This window comes from Drosophila montana, unplaced genomic scaffold, assembly GCF_035044405.1.
Source record: "Drosophila montana isolate Dmon_TW-CO22-7 unplaced genomic scaffold, ASM3504440v1 contig_779_1, whole genome shotgun sequence".
NCBI classification, from domain to species: Eukaryota; Metazoa; Arthropoda; class Insecta; order Diptera; family Drosophilidae; genus Drosophila; species Drosophila montana.
This window is the reverse complement of record NW_026999075.1, coordinates 973,506-992,355: the sequence shown is the minus strand read 5'-3', so window position 1 is coordinate 992,355 and position 18,850 is coordinate 973,506. Positions and strand designations below refer to the sequence as shown.

Genomic DNA, 18,850 nt, shown 5'->3' with positions numbered 1-18,850 from the left:
CTCGTGTTGCACTGACAGTTTTTTGGCAAAATGCCAGACGGCCATGGGCAACACCGCCACTGCCATTGCCACTGCTTTTGGCAATGGAGTGCATACTCTCTCCAGCCCATCGAGGAATGCGTGTGGAAAATTTAGCACGTTTTACGTGCCATGACGACAAATAAAAAATTGAAGTAAATTTGGCAACTGGCTGGCTGCAGTCGTTAGTATACCGGCTCTATGGCGTCAGCATTCGGTTTCGTCGAGTTCTTCAAATAAAATAAAAAAAACGACGAAGAAAAGAAAAGAAAAAAGAAAAATACGAACCAAATGTGACAGAGAGCGGGGTGAGTCAAACTGATAGACAGCCAGACAATCAGTCGGCAGACGACAGACAGAGCCATAAAAAGGTGTTAAGCTCTTAAACTCGTTCTTCATCGTTTACTATAGCATTCTTATCGAATACTAAATTGGGAAGCATGCATTTTTATTTAATAATTATGACGACAATTATAAATTACAGCTAACCCAAAATTTATAAAAAAAAAAATTAATATTGAAATAGGTGGCTTAGATTGTAAACACCATTAATGGAATTTTATATATAAAAAAAAAATTATCATAAAATACAATAGTAATAAAAAGAAAATAAGAATAAATAACCATCAGAGAAAGGCACATCCAAAAACTTCACACCGGCGTATCTACGAAGCGAAATATTTATATACCTCATTCCTCTTCATTGTAAATATCGCTCTATGTTAACATCATATCAGTTAGATACTTGTAACTATATTTCCTTCCCTCATTCATTCGCTAAAAACATATCTTAACGATTTATTACCCTTGCAGAGCCAACCTTTTCATAATGCTCATAGTGCTTTGCCCGTATCTAAGTAGCACAGGGAAAATAGTTAATGCCGAGTATGATTAAGATATCATGAAACACAAAGAAGTTTTCCATACAACAACTTAATAATCGACAGATCGCTCCTATGGCAGCTATATGATATAGTAGTCTGATGTAAATAAGGTTTTGCATTAATGGAGGGAACATAGTAAAACTAATAAATGCCAAGTTTGGTCAGGATATCTTGACAAAAAAAAATCTTCCATACAACTTAATTTCCGACCGATCGTTTCTATGGCAGCTATATGATAAAGTGGTCCGATGTTGATAGGATTGAGAGGATAGGATAGCATAGAAAAACGAACCTATGCCGAGCTAGGTCAAGATATCTAAATAAACAAAAAGTTGTGCATACAATAACCAATCTTTCCCATGGCAGCTATATGATATAGTCTTCCGATCCAGCTGGCTCCGACATATGTACTGCGTGCTGCAGAAAGAGACACTTTTGCAAAGTATCATAAAGATAGCTTTAAAACTGGGAGACTAGTTCGCATAGAAACAGACTGACGGGCAGACGGGCATGGCTATATCGTCTCGGCTGTTGATACTGATCAAGAATATATATACTTTATGGGGTCAGAGATGTCTCCTTCTATACGTAACATATTTACGACAAAATTATAATACCCTCAACAAGGGTATAATAAGAAGAAAAACTAATTGAAATTTAAAATTTTCAAAGCATTTTCGTTTAACTGTAAGTGTGGAGTTAAAATTTTAAAATGAAGGAATAATAATTCTTATTTTTAGTGTTTTAGTATGATTATAAACGCAGATACAACTTTTGATTTTTTACCTTCATTGTTTAAACATGTAATGTTTTGTGTCCCTTTAAAGACTTTTGCGAGAACGTGACGTATACGCAACGTGGAAATTCAGCTAAGCTAAATTTACCAGAAGCTGCGAGGCAGAAAACTAACCGCGGCTGGTTTGATCTGGCCAGTCTGGGCGCTGTGAGTGCCAGGAACGAGCTCTCGGTAATATGTATTATGGAAGCCGCGTCGGCCAACTCCCTTATTAATATGCAGAGCAGTCAGGCAGGTGTCTTTGCTGCCGTTTTATGCCACAATTTGAGCCACGTGTCGCTGCTGTTGCTGCTGGCAAGGCTTAAATAATGTGGCCATAATCGCTGGCACAGATTTTCGCAGCTGCAACGTGAAATTAACAATATTTAGACCCAATTTTGGCAGGCGCACAACTCAATTTTGGCAGAGTTCGGGCTGACTTGGGCTGAGTTATTGGCCGAAAAGTAGAAAAGGCGAGCACCAGCTTGTTGAAGGCACACAACAAACAGCTGGCAGCCCTGCAATATAGTATACTGGCAAGCAACTACAGTATCCTCCGCAGGTAAGCAATTTTATTGACGTGCAACAAACACACACACTCACACACATTCTTACACACACGTTACCCACATGAGCTGCTCATCAGCAGCTTGTTAGCTGCTCGTTGTCAAGGGTTCATGGGAGCGTCCGTCAATGCATAGGATGCCAACAATAGACACAGCTACTATCAAGTAAAAACAACAGCAACATTGGAGCTAAGTCCCACTCCCATTCCCCGGTCCTTCACCCACTTGACCACAGCCGACACCACCCGACATGACATTGCTTAGATAAGAGCTTGGTTACATTGTACACATGCAGGCAACATGTTCCTGTTCCCAGTTCAAGTAGCCGATACTTAAATTAAGAACCAAACATGCAGTCCACGCATCGAACTGATTGACGGTCCGTGTACATCCACTCTTTCGGTTTCACGCAGTCTTTGTCATGTTCTCATTTGCTTGACATAATGATGTTATTTGCAAATTCATTCAATTACCAACATAATTCATCACTTTAACAACCAGTTTGTCAATCCGAAATGAGAATTCTGTGCATTACGCTCGACAGTGCCTGAGTTTTCAATGAATGATGGATGCTCTCTTTTGCAACTTGTAAATGTTCTTTTGAATTGTTTTGCATCTTAAAATATAGCCAACAGTTCATCTATCTATTACATATTTTAGAAAATCAAGAAACTACACTACGTCTGCACTCAGAAACCTGTGAAATAAATAGCTATACACTAATTTTGATGTTTACGTATTAAGTTGGCGTTGCCGCAATTGCAATCAATTCCCTGAACAAAATATGTTGCTTGTCAACTGAGGCTAATTTTGACCCGAATATGAATGTACTTGATTGTTTTAAATCAGCAAATTGCTTTAATATGTATAATTAAATTTTATTGTATTTAGTTCAATTGAATTGATATTGATGGATATTAAAATATATTTGTTCTGTTTAATGAAGACCACAAACAGTTTATTTCTTGTTTCGACCTCATTGCTGCCTCTTTAAATATTTATTTCCCTCATACTAGGCTCTTACTCATCTTTATTAACATCAACTTGAACCTGTGTCGAGAACAGTTTCCTGCCTACAAATCGGCACTTCCGACATCATAATATTTGGACGGACAGCTCACATCACAAATGTCATGCGGAGAAACTACGCGCACATGACAGGCGAACATTACCACCCACTGTGTATACCCTGTATCCATAAAATGAATAAAAAGAGTAACTTAGTAGTTAGTTTAAGTATAGAAAGATTTAGAATACTTCAGTTTTTTTTTTAACAAATAGCCTGCCTGAGACTTAACTATTTATACACATTCGGATGCTATACTTATGTCTTGAAAATTACATAAAGATGAGACAAAAACACAGAAGTTATCCAAGAACTCACATCCCATAGGGTTGGTCTAAGACGTAAGGAGGCATAACCGCAGCATAAAGTGAAACTATGGGAGAGTATTTTATTTATATATTTATAGAAGATGGCTAGAATGTTCGTAACGGCAACTCGGCAACAGTGGGGGTTCAGTTTATGTCTTAGTCGGGCACTCCCGACTAGAGCACTTTTCATTTATATTTTTCCCTCTATTGTTTTTTTTTTTTTAATTTTCCGCATGCAAATCGGTATCTTTTCCCACTTCGTTGCTGCATGCAGTGGGAAACATATGCAGACTTTAATATATATCATTACCAGCATTACAAGCCTTACAATATTACATTTGCAGAAACAATTTTTTATGTTTCTTACTTTGGAGTGTGTTTGTGTGCTGTTCTGGTGCCGTCTTGCATTACACGAGTCCTGTGCAGCGTGGCGCTGCCTTCTTGCCACACACCTTCGTTAGCTTTGAGTGCTGCGGGTTTCATTTTTAGCGAATTTGAGCTCCAGTTTGGTTTTTTGGCTACGGTTCGCCATCGTTTACACTGCTGCCTGTCTACCTGTGTGGCATGCCTCTACCTTCACCTGACAGGTACTGCTTCTTGTGCTGCAACCTCTTCCACCCCCACCCCACACTCCCACCCTACACCACTCGGTTCTCACATAAAAGCTGCTCCAATTACTGTTTGCATAGTTGAGTGTCGTCGGCGGAAATTTGTTTATTTTACGCGCGTTGCGTTTTGTCTTGTTGCTGGCTCGTTGCCTTTTTTATTGGCAACCCAGCGATGCCAACAAGGCACAAAGAACGAGAGCTACAAAGAGAGACGGAGAGAGAGAGAGAGAGAAGGAGAGAGACAACTTTGGAGAAAGAACACAACGAGGATATACTTGCATGTCCGTTGCTGCCGTTCCTAAGACAAACTGACAGCTAAATGCGTCACAGTCGTTGCAGATTTCATTTGCGAAAATATTTCGATGTGTTTTTTCATTTTCTAGCATTGACATTTTGCCCTATGAAAATCCCACCTGCCACCTAACACCTTACATCTTAACACCTTACACCTCACACCATATTCCCACATTGAGCTGGTTTTATAGTTTTCTTTTTACTGTCAGAATAGTATCTGAAACTGTCAGCAACCAAAACAGCGCCCGATATTGGAGAAATGTGTTTGCAATTATTTGGCTAACAGCTTATAGCCAATGGTGTAATTATTAAGTATAACAAATCAAAGTAATAAATAAATAACCTATACTAAATATAAATGTGTAAAAGGTGTGTTGAACAAGTATTTTTTACTTTTGACATGCATCGAAATAGCATTGCATATGTATCAAATTTTATTTTATATTTGGCCTCGAGGACCCATCCAGGCTTGACGAAACATTATCTAAACTGAGTTGTCAAAAAATTATTATTTTGGATCCAATACAATTAAAGTTTAAAAATGTATTTCTAAATTTCCTGTACCTTTGTAATTAGGTCGCAACCCAATTTATCGTAATGAGGTAACCATAGAGTATTTCTAGTTCATATTGGCATCTTAGTGAGATTATATAGTTCTCTCTATGGCAGTCAAGGATCGGCTAAATCATAAAAGTGTAGTAATTATAAAGATGTCAGTCTAACGATTGGTCTATAATTGAGGTGTATTTGAATACTTTATTTGCCTTTTATTTATAACGAATAAAATAAAATAAAAATTATAAAGAACATTATAATATTGCCACGAAATTTAGAAGGAGAAAGGACCTAATCAGCAGATATTTAAAAGACATTTAAACTAATATCTAATTTTATATATAACTAGCGGGTATATCCCAGCCTTGCTCGTGGCACGTGTAAAGTAAATGTTCTCAAATTTTTGACCCCCATTTCCACCAAGGAGGGGCGAAAGACCGTTCAAATGAATTTGAACAAAGATCTATAAAAATGAGTTTAAGGCCGATCGGATGCTAAACAAAAAAGTTGTATACAAACGTTTTTCGCTATATTTCCATACTCGCGGGTGGAATTTTCCGAAACACATACGGTAACTACAGTGAAAATTGCAGCTCCCTAGCTCTTACGCTTTGGGCTGTGCGTTGATTACCAATCAGTCAGTCAATAAGTCAGTCAGTCAGGACAAACAGTTTTATATATAGAGATTCCTGTACGGTAAACTACTTTAATTACTTATTTTGCAAATTCGAAGATTAAGACATTGTAGATATTTAGGATAGATAATATTATATTCAATTGATATACCTGTATACACAAAAACATACGATTTGATGATAGTGAATGATGAATAAGAATAATATATTAATGGAAAAGTTTAAGAGCACATATCTCGCGTCCAATTTGAATTGCAAGCATGTTAAACTTGTCATTGCGCTTGTTCTTTCTGGCGGCACCATTAACTGAACCCAAAATAGGGGCATATAAAGTTTGTAATTTATGCATGTCGTGTTGCAAGTAAGTGGAAACGCACACACACATTGCATATATAGTTGCCCTGATTAGCCACGCCCACAACACAAACACATCACGCCCCAAAACTCAACATGGGCGCATATAATTTAATTAAAATTAAATCTCACACGGGCGCTGAACTGTAAACTGCGAATGCAAATTATTATTAATTACAGCAGAGCGTCGACAGCGGAGCAACAAACGACGACAAATGTTAATATGAGACATATGTGCTTGTGTGTGTGCGTGCAAATGTGTGCATGTGGGTATATTGTGGGGCAGCCCGGAGTCATAACGATGCCACAATGTCGCCAGTTCATTGCAACAAAGCTGGTCTGTAGGTGATATGAGCATTTGTCGTTGTTGTTGTTGTTTTTGTTATCTCTTGCTGTATTTCTCTGTTTGTTTCTCTGGTTGTTTGTTTGTCTCTGTGTAATGTTCCTAAATGAAATTAATACAGCTCCAGGTACCTACTCCACCACAGTTCTGTTTGTTGTTTGCTATTTGTCTATCTATTATCATTGTTATCAGTTGTTTCTACATAAGCTTCCCCAGCGCATGCTACCTGCTTTATCACCTATGCATAATGCAGTCCGTAACCAAAACTAAAAATTCACTTCAGTTGGTTACAATCATTTATTAATTTGCGCTTAAATTATTTCTTTGATTAGCTTAAATTGCACTGACAATGGAATGTGTTTTTAGATTCAAACTGAAATTGAACGTGTGATTGGATTTACATTGACAATGCAAAAATTATTATCATGTGCAACATTTACAATAGATACTGTAATCAATCCTATCCGCACATAATAAATTAATATTCAATTTACCACAAACACAACATAACATGAAAAACAATAATGTAATTCAATGGGAACTGAATAGGATTGTTGTCTTTTTATTGGTTGAATGCTTTTTATACCTATTAAATGCACGGGATAACGAAGAGAAAATTCTAATATTGAAAGTATTAAATTGTAATTAGAAATATTGAGTAAGGATCTTAGGTAATTAGGTAACTCTTAAATAACATAGAATAACAATTATTAGTAAAAGTGTTGTTCATGGTACTTATCAATAGATAATAATAATAGATAATAATAACATCTGTATCAACTAAAGAGCAGCTAACAACATCAGAGATACTCAATGCAATTGTCGATTCCATATTGAATTTTCACAGCAATTTCGCAGCACGTTGAATTTGTGCGTGCATTACGTATACGAGACGTGGACCATAATCGAAGCCATTTCGGTCAGCGAAGCAAACCTAACCAGATCGAACAGCGTCTAGGCCAGCTACCAAATGATATTAAGTGCTTTTGACCGGAACTCGCAGTAAATCAAGTCACTTTAATTCAATAACAAGTTGGCACACAGCTCCACACATGGTTGGTGCCCGTACAGATGTTGCCATTTCGAACAAGAGGAGCCACGGAATGACCATCCGTTGAGATCTAGCTGCGAGGGAGCAGCCACAACATCCACAGGCATTGATTACGTTTATCTATGATGGCAAATTATTAATTTGCCGGGACGCATCGCAAACAGAAACAAAGTTTACAAGCCGCATTTCGCGGCGGCCGTAATTTGGCAGTTTCATTTTGGCCCAGCGGCATCAGCAGCTACTTCTCTGCACTGCACAACGGACTTGATTTGAGTTTTGAGACGGTTGCTGTGGCTCCATTGTCGTTCAAATGTTTATTTGCCGCCTGCTCTTTTTCATTTAAAGTGCACACACACACCCACATAATAGCTACGAAATTTATTAGACCTTGAACGTTTTACACAATACAAATATATATATTATGCCAAAAAGTTGCTGTCAAACTTTCGAGTTTGGCAAATGCCAAAGCAATTGTTAAATTTATGTTTAAATTGAACATTTCTTCTTCATCTTCTTTTCCTTCTTCCACTCCTTTTGTTATGGAAATCGACAAACACAATTAATGACAATTACGCTTCATTGATGATGATGTAGAAGATTGTCATTTGGCTCTGCTTTTTCAAGTTATTATTACCACAGCTTAGTATTTATATTGATGCTTATTTTGTCAGTACTTGGTTTATTACTTATTAGAATTTATGCAGGAAGTTATGTGTCAGGTCAAGAGGTGCATAAATTAAATAAATCAAAACTTTACAAATGCATAAATTATGTCTGTTAGCAGCAAATGGACGATGAAAAGTTCCTACATAAGTTTGCTGTCCGGCTCACAACAATAACTCATAATTATTCAAATGCAATTTGACATAAGGTTCTATAAACAGCACTCAAATTTGTTGAATCGCAAACTATATATTTAATTAGGTTATTTGTAAGCTTTATGTCAATGGACAAGTCAACTTTAAATTCGGCCCAGTTAGTAATAGCTGTTCAAAAGCTTTATTTAATTATATAAAATAAAAAACACAATTGATTTTTACTACTAATAAAAGGCAGGCAACTAAACATACTATAAATATAAAGGGTACTTAGAAACTTAGAAAAGAATTTAAGAAACTAACAAGTGTTGCGGCATCTGATTTCATTCTTAAACTTTGAGTCACATTTAAAATAAAATGCATTATTTAAATGACATCAGTAGATATGGGGATTCGATCAAATACATCTCCGCCAATGGATGGGGCCAAACTGGAGACTACTATTGAACGTAGCCTGCCACCAGGAAAAGAGCTAAGTGCAGTTGGATTATGAGTTTTGGCCAACTTCTAATTAAGTGCATGCGAAGAAATAAATAAATTACAAGTTGTATGCATTAACATAACGCGAATATATTCATAATACATTTTGATGTGCTATTATATTCAGAATACATCTTGACATCGCATATTATCTTTCTACTTTTCTCACTTCACTCTACAATTGAGCAAAATGATCTTTTATTTATATGGTTTAAATATTCGAAAATTAAAATATTCACATTTGCCTGTCACATACTATAATAATGTAGTAGGAAAATGCATTAGAATAGTTGGCAAAATTGTCAGCCATCAGTTTGTATGCCCGCGCTGCGTGTAACTGTCCCCCACAAAGGAACTCAGAATATTTTGCGTTATTTTCTATTGCCCAAATTAATGCAATGACGCTAATAAGAGAATTTTGGTGAATTTTACGACAGCGACAGTTCGACGACCTCATGACGAAGCTTTGTTGGACAATTGATTTCAGATAATCTGCACTGCGGTTAACCAACAGAAATAATAGGGATGAACAGCATCGATAAGCAATTAAGATTGTTCGAAACCGCAAATGACTTGTTCAAGTGATCCTTCTGCAAATTAAATGAAAACTAACGAATTTTAGGAAAATATTATATGTTCGATGGAATTTGTTTTACCCAATAACTCTCTTTATTTTTTTTTATCTGCGTAACGTTAACGTTATTTTATTTTATTTCTACTGCTTTTATTTTAGAACCTTTTTAGCTGAGTTTGTAGATTTTGTTCAAGGTTCAGTCAACATTATATATTTCTCCAGATTCAATTCACAGTTTGGTTTTATCTATAATCTATTGGAATTGGAAATGCGCAAAAGCCAAAAGAGATTTTTGCAATGTAAATGAACAGCGAAAAGCCAAAGATGCGAAACTATGCAACAGCAACAGCAGCAGCAATAATAACAAAAAACATGGCACACATAACACATACAAAATAAACATTCACACAAAGCTGTAGAATTCTACTATGAAATAATCTGCAACGACAAATATGCGCGATTTTTCCGTCCGTTCGTCTCTCTCACTCTCTCTCTCTCTCTTTCTCTCGCTCTCTCGCTCTCTCGCAGTCTCTCGTTGTGTCCATGTTTATTTGTGTGGCTTGGCCAGTTGGTTAGCCAAGCCCCGCACAAGGCACTTTTAGACAAACCCACACACACACACAAGTATAGATGTACGAATATTTTGGTGGAGCCAGTTACCAGACGCCAGTTAGCAGCAACAATAGCAACAACTGCAAAACCACATACATAAACCGGTTCAACGAAATTCCAGCTATCAAAGCAGCAGCCAGCAGCAGCGGCCAACAGCTAACAGCCAGGCCAAGTCAGAGCTGTCTGTGTCAAAGATTCGGCCTTAAGCGGCAAAAGCGGCAACAACGGCAACGGCAGCAGCCGGCACTAAATGTCAAGCGAGCGAACGGTTTCTGACGGGTGAGGTGCGGGTGAGTAGGTGGGTGAATTGGTGGTTATGGTGAGTTGGTGGGGTGGTAGGTGGTCGCTGCCGCTGGAGCCACACACCAAATACAACACTGCAAAAAGTAAGGAAATCAACAAGCTTAGAAACCAAAAATAGCAAAAGCAATGTAAAACTAGAGCTGATTCGACCGACTCTGGATGGAGATGAGAGCGTGATGGCAACAAAAATAAATGAAAAGAATAAAATAAAGGTGGAAAGAATTACGTTGATTAGAATCGCGACACGTTTCACTAAGAAACACTATAATTGAAAGCCGGAAAGATATGTATGCCAAGTTCTAAAGTTATATACGCTAATAACTAATCGCTATTATTTCAATCATTTTATTCCTATAAAAACCTAGTTACTTGATCCTATTGTTTTTCAAATTTATTCTTTTTTATGCCAACTGCTTTAAACTCACTTCCCTAGCTCTGTATTTACAATTACGTGCTGAAAACGGATAATTATTATTTTTTATGGGTTGTTTACACGCGATTGGATTTAAAGGGGTCGGCTAAAGGGACAATGGATGGATAAAAGCAACACTAGTTCTATGCCGATCCGAGTAATACAAGCTGGTACTATAATCACATTCTACACATATTTATCGAATATTTGATATGCATTGTTGCACCTCAACCGATCCATCAATTGCCCATCAAACATGACATAATCTCTACAAGCCAAAAAAATAAATAAATAAAAATCAAATATCGGTTACGTGTTGCATGAATTTCCACTTAAGCTTCATCTCTAGCTCCTACAATGACGACGATTTCAACGACAAAACGGCGACGGAAAATTTGTTGTAATCAATATGAACTGGCGACTGGCGGCTGCCGCAGATAACTTCACACACAGGCTATATATCTCCACTCTGTTTGCCTGTGCTGCTGCGTATGTGTGTGCGAAACAGATTTGTGAAAAATGCGGAAAATGGCAAAAATGAATTCGATGAATTCACGACAGACATTGCGTGTACGCCAAGTAAGAGTATTGCGAAATATATAGCAAATGTACATTGGGATGCTGGGAATTGCTGCGAAACGAATGATTATCTTAGCTGGAAAGCTGTAGAGCAGGGGCCCTGTGTATATCCCCACCCCAGCCACCAACCCGCTGTCTGCCATTATGATAAATCGCACCTTTTATTGCAGCATCAGCGCCTGGGTAACTGATTTATAAACGCCCCGACCCGCCCTGCCGCCGACAGTTGGGTTAAAGAAATAGACAAAAACATATGGGCAGGGAGTTAAAGAGAGGCAAGCAAAAAAACATTGAGCAAACATGACATCATTCGACAGCTACGACAACGTTGGCGCTTTTCCTCAGATTGCGTTTGGCTACGGAAAAAAAGCATTTCGCATTTCCTTACTCCATACGCCACCCAATTTGGCTACCCCCCACCATTAACAAGTGCTCAATGAAGGTTGCATTCCCACAGTGGGTCTGTGTGCAAGTGTGCGAGTGTGGGGCAGGCCACAATTATGAGCGCAATTTGCGATGAACTCGCAAAATATTTCATATGTGGGTCTGCGGGATATGCATGGGTATGTAAAACCAGTAATCACTATACAGAAATATGTATATTAAGTACCGCATAGTTTTTAAAAAGCGTTTTTTTTTTATTTTTATTCGTTTTATTCGATTTCGTTTTTTTCCTGCATGATTTCTCCAATTTTTTTCTTCAAATCTGTTCACTTCATTAAAAGTTTTTTAAGCGCTTCAAGAGCACAAAAACTTGAATATGTTATCTTGTGTGCTCTTAAGTTCTATTGAAGTAATGCAATTTGTATAGATAAGTAAATTGTAATAAGTAATTTCTCAAGAGACTCCAAAAACTTAACAGATAATTAAAAAATTATAAAAAAAAAGAACAAAAATTTATAAACCGTTTACTATGGAAATATTTATACTCATTTTTAATATATATGATACCACTTAACACCTAACGATTGATAATTGAAGAGTAATGGTAACTGAAAACATAATATCAAAAACTTTTTAAAAGAAGCAAGCTTAATTTCTAACGGTAACATATAGTTAGTTGCTAACAAATTGTTGAAGGTTTTTTAGCTAGCATCCATAGTTTATTTAGTACTCAATGCTGAAGAACAGTAGTTAAAAATAAATCATATTGTTTTACAATTCAGATTTACGTTGACTTAAAACTGTGTCAGTATTCCACACACACAATCAATGCTTTGTTATATGCAGCAATCGCTCTTTAGCCACTACCCGGAAACATTTATCCTGCAACATGCTTCATGTCCCCATTGGCCCATTAAACATTTATCATTTTTCGTGGCCATTCGTCATCAATGCGTGCAAATGTTAACGGTACCCACAAAAACAGGAGAGTGAGACTGCCAAACTATTAGATACGCTGTAACAGACAATGCAGTATGAAAATCCATATATGAATATAACAAAAAATACAAATACATTGAAGAAAATTTATAATCGTGAATAACTTCCGATCGCTACGTACGAACGTGCCGATAAACAAGGTCTGATCAATAGGGTTTTTGACAGAGCAAAAAAAAAGGTTGATGCATATATTTGCATAAAAATGTGTATCCTTATTGTAACAATTTTTTTGTGCGCAGGGTATAACAAGTGAATCCGCAGGGAACGGAGGGTTATGAAAAACTGCAAACAAAAAACACATGCAAATATTAATGTAGCTGTGGATGCTCGACTTGTTAATCACAATCGATCTAAAAAAATATATTTTTTAAATCTTAATGTGACAAATTGGAATTATTAAAAAGCTTGAAGTTTTAAGTTTTTGAAGAAATATGATACAAAAAGGTAGAATTGAAAGTATAACAAATGTCTATTAATGTATGTATCACATATCTATAAATTGCCAAACTATGCAAAACAATTGAAGTAAAACTAAAGATAAATAGATAGATATATATCTCTCTCTATATCTCTGTCATTCTATTTTCCCCTATTTTTCTACTCATGTGTTTATAATCTGCTATTTATTAATATGGAATGTAAAACAACCAGGTTAGCTGTCATACTACACGAGTCGAAATATTTTAGATGCACTGAGTTGAAGAAAAACCAAGTGAAAAACGGCAACAAAAGGAAAAGCAATGACTGTATTAAATGAAGAATATCATAAGCATATATAGGCGCACTATTCATTTGGCCAACTTGAGCATGAAATCTTTGAGAATTTCTAGATACCTGCAAATAAGGTCAATTGAAACAGATGAACATGAAAACAGAGACTACAAAAAACTGATGGCCCCATGTCAGTCAAATGTTTTGTTTGCTTTTGTGGTTAACATCAGCAGCAGTGGCAATAATCAAATGGCTTTCTGCTGCTTCTTCCCCTCAAATCATTATTATACAAGCCGCAAGTGCGTGCTTGTGCGAAAGAGCAAGATGGACAAATAAAAACAGAGACAGAGCTTTCGATTGAGACTGGATGGGTTGACTGGTCACCAAAGCCACAAACTGGTTTCCCAAGCGATGCTGATGCAGAACAAGAACAACTAAACAGTATTCATGGGGACATGCAGCGAAAGTGGTGCTATAGAAAGTTTATGCGAATGAGTCAGAGTCTGGGTCTGAGGCTTGGGGCGTGGGGCGTGGCGCTGCTCATGGCCGTTGGCATGTCCACCTGAATACTTCGGCACAACTTTTAATTAGGCCCCAAACTGCAAAAGTCACCAGTTGACTGCGAGCGCTTTGAACTTGTTGTCATTAAAATATTAGCTTACTGCTGAACGGATGCGCTTTTTTATGCGCTTTTGAGCACACAACATTTTCATTATCTACCTTCAAGAGATGCGGTAGTGAGGATTTTCCGTATACCCATCATTTTAGAATTGTAAATATCGATGTTCAAATTAATAATGCATAACAAAAAGAAAATAATATTTAATTATGTCATTTATAATGGTTCAGAACCAAGAGTTTTTATAATATTTATGGAATACCCAAATTGATTTACGACAATGAAAGGCAAAAGCTACGCTACCTTTATACCTGCTTTTTGATTTTCTACAAATAGGATTTCCATTAAGCACAAACTTTAAAGTTGTTTTATAAGCGCATGTCAAATTCGACTTGCTAAGAAAATCCGGATCTAAGAGTTTTCTGTTATCAGGTTACAGGCAACTAGAGCATCTCGGCGACTGCAAAGTGCCCGCCAGGCTAAAGATGGTAAACAAAAAAAAAGGAAATATAAAAAGTGTAAAAGTGCTGAGCTCAAGAAAAGTTTAACAATATTATGCTGAGCAAGCAGTGAGAGCGTGAAAAAGGGACACGGAAAATTTTAAAACGCAATAGTGATGGCCATGTCAAACGAGGGGAACTGCCTGGTATCCTTCACTCAAGTTGAGCGAATGGTTAGCTGAGTGAATGGGATCAAACAATTTGCTAGTTTACACCTTGGACGCTTTTAATTATACGCATTGTGCCAGGACGACGACACGGCGTGCTCATTAGTGGCCCCCACTCGAGGCTCAAGCACGCCCAGCCCCTGCAGCTAGACAGGAAACTTCAACAGCAACAAGAACAAGTTGATGTCTATTGCGCAAACTTGGGAACTTTCTTGGGCAAGTGACCTATAAGTTGGCTACCAGCATAACAGCAACAACAATAACAAGAACAACAACAACATCAACTGAAATATCAGAAACAACAAGAAGTTAACAAATGCCCACGCAGGATGTGCTCCGTGTTTGTATGTGTGGGCGTGTGTCTGTGAGTGCCGCTTGCCTAATGAATATGCTGCCCCCGGGAATGTCCCTGGCAACAGCAGCGTTTACTTAACAAACTTAATGGTGTTGGTGTTGTTAGTGTTTTAGTGTTGGTTTAGATATATCCTTAGATCTAATTGCTTTGTTAGGCAGAGGTTCGAAGCACAGTTTAGGAGTTTCAAGTTTAGACCCTATCATAATGAAACATTTTTTGAATCTAAGCTTGAGAATACCATCATTTGGAAAATACTCAACAACAATCCATAAAATATACTCAAAGATATGCCCATACATGAGGCAATCGATATGGGCCTACTTATGTAGCTCAGCCCAGCTTCCTGCAAAGTTTCTGTATCACCTTAAAAGATTTAATGGGTATACCAAAGAGGCGATTATACTTAATCCTAACTTTTAGTAACATGAATTTCCCGCTAGAAAGCATGATATGCTGCTTTGCAGCATCAGCCCGCAATCCTTTCTCTGGTATTGCAACTCCAACTTGTTGTGTTCTTCCAGCGATCTCCCATCTTTTAACACGGCCATAAGAAGATTGATATGCTCTCCACATTTGCTTATGATAGCCCGTATACTCCATTTGCCAGATTATCCGCCATTAGGTCTTTGTCAAATTTTTATAGCTCTCCTAAGTGCGTGTTATTTGTTTTTTACCCAATGTGTGTACCGTGTACTATAACAATATAACCTATTAAAAACATTTTGTAAACATCATTATTTTGTTATTCATTATGAATATACAACTTTTGGCTCTATACGAAAAGTTGTAATATTGGTAACTTATTTATTTACAGCTTGAATAAATCAATAATCATTAGCACATTATTTTGCTTACGTTTTGCTCTCAGTTTTGAACAACTTTTCTAACGCTGCGGAGGCACTTTTTCAACATTAGCCTCTCCCGACACTGACCGGGATTCAGGGTGTTTATGCCCACGGCTTGCAATTATAAATACTCTTACTCGAAAAACATCACAGAGCATTTGCCTTATCTACAGATTCTCTGCCATGGAGTGAGAGGGGTGAGGGACAGTTCAGACGGTGGCCCTAAGCGATTTGCTCGTGGCCCAGGCCATGTCACGCCCTTGTTGCAGGCAATCTAACTTCAAAAGCGACTTCATTTGACAAGTTTAATGCAGTTAAACAACAATTTAAAAAAAAAACTTGTTTATTGCATTATTGCTCGCCGACTTAACTTTTCAACTTTACAACAGAAGCCAGCGGTCAGTTGCCAGTTGTTAGATGTTAGTTGCCAGCGGTCGGTTAGCCCCACCCAACTCCAGTAACAGCTCAGCTTTGTACCCGTTGTCACTCATAAATGGAAAAAGCAATTCGCCAACCCAACCAGCACTGTGTATTATGTTACTTGTTTTTATACACTCGCAGAAAAATGGGTAATTTAACTTGGGTAGCAGATTCCAATATCATTGAAGGGAGTATAAAAATATTACAATATTTCTACTGTAAGCTAGAACCATCTACAGGTGTCAAATGCGAGGGAAAATGCAGGTGTTTTTTACTATTCCTACCCAAGCTGAACTCTTGATTGTTAGTTTAATTTAAAGCCTCATATATGTTTATAACAGTTAAAAAATAAATCAAAGTTTGAGAAGAGCAAACTTGTTTTATTAAGATTTTAAAATTTGAAATAGTTATAAATAATAAAACACGAGGTTTTAAAACACACTAATCGTAGACTAGAAATTGATATGTATTCTAACAAGAGCTAAGCTAATGCTACATTTGCTTTTATTAGGAAAGAGCATATTATTTTTGATCCAATACAATAAACATTTATAAAAAAAAACGAAAAGGAAAGAGCATATTAACTTCAATATGCTTCCATTTGTGTAGGTTTTGAATTTCTCAACTAGAAATTAAGCTAAAAACTTGTTGTTCTCGTGTGGATGTGTGTGGCTCCCAACTGATGCGACATGTTGGCATACCACTAAGTGAAATTAGCGGTTGTTACTAATGAAAAGTGGTTTTAGAACGACAGCGAACTTTTGCAATTTTCGGGCATGAACACGACGATAATGGAAGCGCTGTATCCTTACCCTGTGTGGCAGCGAAAAACTTCGTTGTAAATACCCAGTGTCGTGCAAAATTGAGGGTATATCGAACTTATGCGCAAGATGTAGCAACAGTAACGCATGAATATATTTCATATTTATACTGTATGTTTATACCAAATGAAATATGCCTGCGGAGCACTAGAACATTTTACCGCGCAACTGACATTAGGGTATATAAGGGTCGAGTAGCACAACAAACATCAGGGTATTTTATGGCCGAGCTTTGGACACAATTTAAGCTAATACTATTATATGCCATTGTTTCGAAACTTTACTATGAAAATGTTTTTTTTGTTATTTTTGTTTGCCAGTTTCCTTGTGTTTACTCAAAGTAACGTTCATGCCAAATCCTTTGGCCGTCCTGCATTATAATAATTGGCATTGCCTTGAGGACCAAGAGGACAAAAATTTGATGCGTTTAGCGTTGCCAATAATCGCATTAGAGTAATTCGCATCAGGCTTTCCGCACGTTGTGCGCATAATTAAAAATTACTCGAGCACACTCTCCCTTTCGCTGGCCATGTGGCACGTCCAGGTCCTCTGAACACACCGGGCTGCTCCTATGGCTGTGCCAGTTTTTCATCTTCTTCCTGGCATCTTCTTCGACGAGAAGTGAAATTAATGGCTTTTCTATTATTTTGCGCAAAGTTTCGAAGCGCATTTGACGTTGATTGCATTTTTTGCGCTCGCAGCAGCAACAAAAGCTACTCCAACGGAATCACAGCTGCTGGGAGCTGCTTTCTGGATAGGGATACAGATACGGGCTGCTAGATGCTTGATTAAAAATTTAGTGTGTGCAGCTGATGCGCTGCCGGCAATTCACGCCACCCAACTACCACGGCTCCTCCACAGCGCGGACTCCCTTCACCCACTACTAGTTTTGGCCATTAAGCATTTGATGCTGGCGATATACCGTGCATGCCGAATATCTTGCCTAGCAATTGCCAAACGCTGGACAGACAAAAATGGAAAAAGAAGAAGACAGCCACATACAAGAGTGGATATGTCTGTAGTTTGTAGCTTGCGGGTTGTTGATGCTGTGTATGCCATGATGCTGTGTATGCCAGATGCTTTTAATTGATGCCATTGATAAAGGAGACTGGCAAAAAGATTTGAAGATTGGCAAATGTTAATGCGTTTGTATTAATATGTAAATGGCTTTTAAATATTTAAAGAAATAACTCAAAAATTAATTTGTTTAATTAATTTAATTTTATTTGGATAAGTTGTATTGTATTAATTGTCCCCCAGACATACCAAAAAGAAAACTGCATAAACAATATGCTATAGTAAATAAATTTTATTGGTATTACAAATATTATCATTTATTTCATTAATCAGCTATAATCAGAAATGCAAAGTATTATTTTTTACAAAGTATTTAATTATTTAATGAGTATTAAGAACCCTGATCTTATGGTATAAATATAATAAACAAAAACATAGCTCAGTCTTTTTGTGTAAAAACAGCGAGCTTACAATGAAAATCCTGCTTATAATATTATAGACTTTTCAGCAACTATGCGCAAAGACAAAATCGCCATTCAATTGAGGCTTTTAGCCTCGCTCCGAATCTGTTTTCTTTGAACCCGTTTGCTGGCGCATTTTCGTTTTGGGGCATGGGGCCAGACACACACCAGGCACAAAGAAAAGTGTTAAGTTGCACAAAATCAACTTCCTTCCTCACTTTCTTCCTGCCGCGGCTGAATGGTCGGCTGACTGGCCGGGTGGCTTCTGGTGGATTCAAATGTAATCCACCGGAGCCGCCCACTTTTGGCCACAACT

At 37.4% G+C, this 18,850-nt stretch overlaps 1 protein-coding gene across 5 annotated transcripts in view; it reads right to left on the bottom strand.

Moving 5' to 3' along the window:
• The window catches only part of Cad87A (cadherin-87A), a 65,409-nt gene that overhangs the window by 40,623 nt on the left and 5,936 nt on the right, over positions 1-18,850 (bottom strand). The window contains exon 1 of one of the 5 annotated variants that reach the window (XM_064698698.1): positions 14,260-14,308. The exons of the other annotated variants lie outside the window; for them this stretch is intronic. Within the exon in view, the coding sequence (XP_064554768.1) occupies positions 14,260-14,293 (34 nt within the window). The 5' untranslated portion in view covers positions 14,294-14,308. Of the gene's footprint in view, positions 1-14,259; positions 14,309-18,850 lie in introns of those variants that run through there. 5 annotated transcript variants of the gene reach the window in all.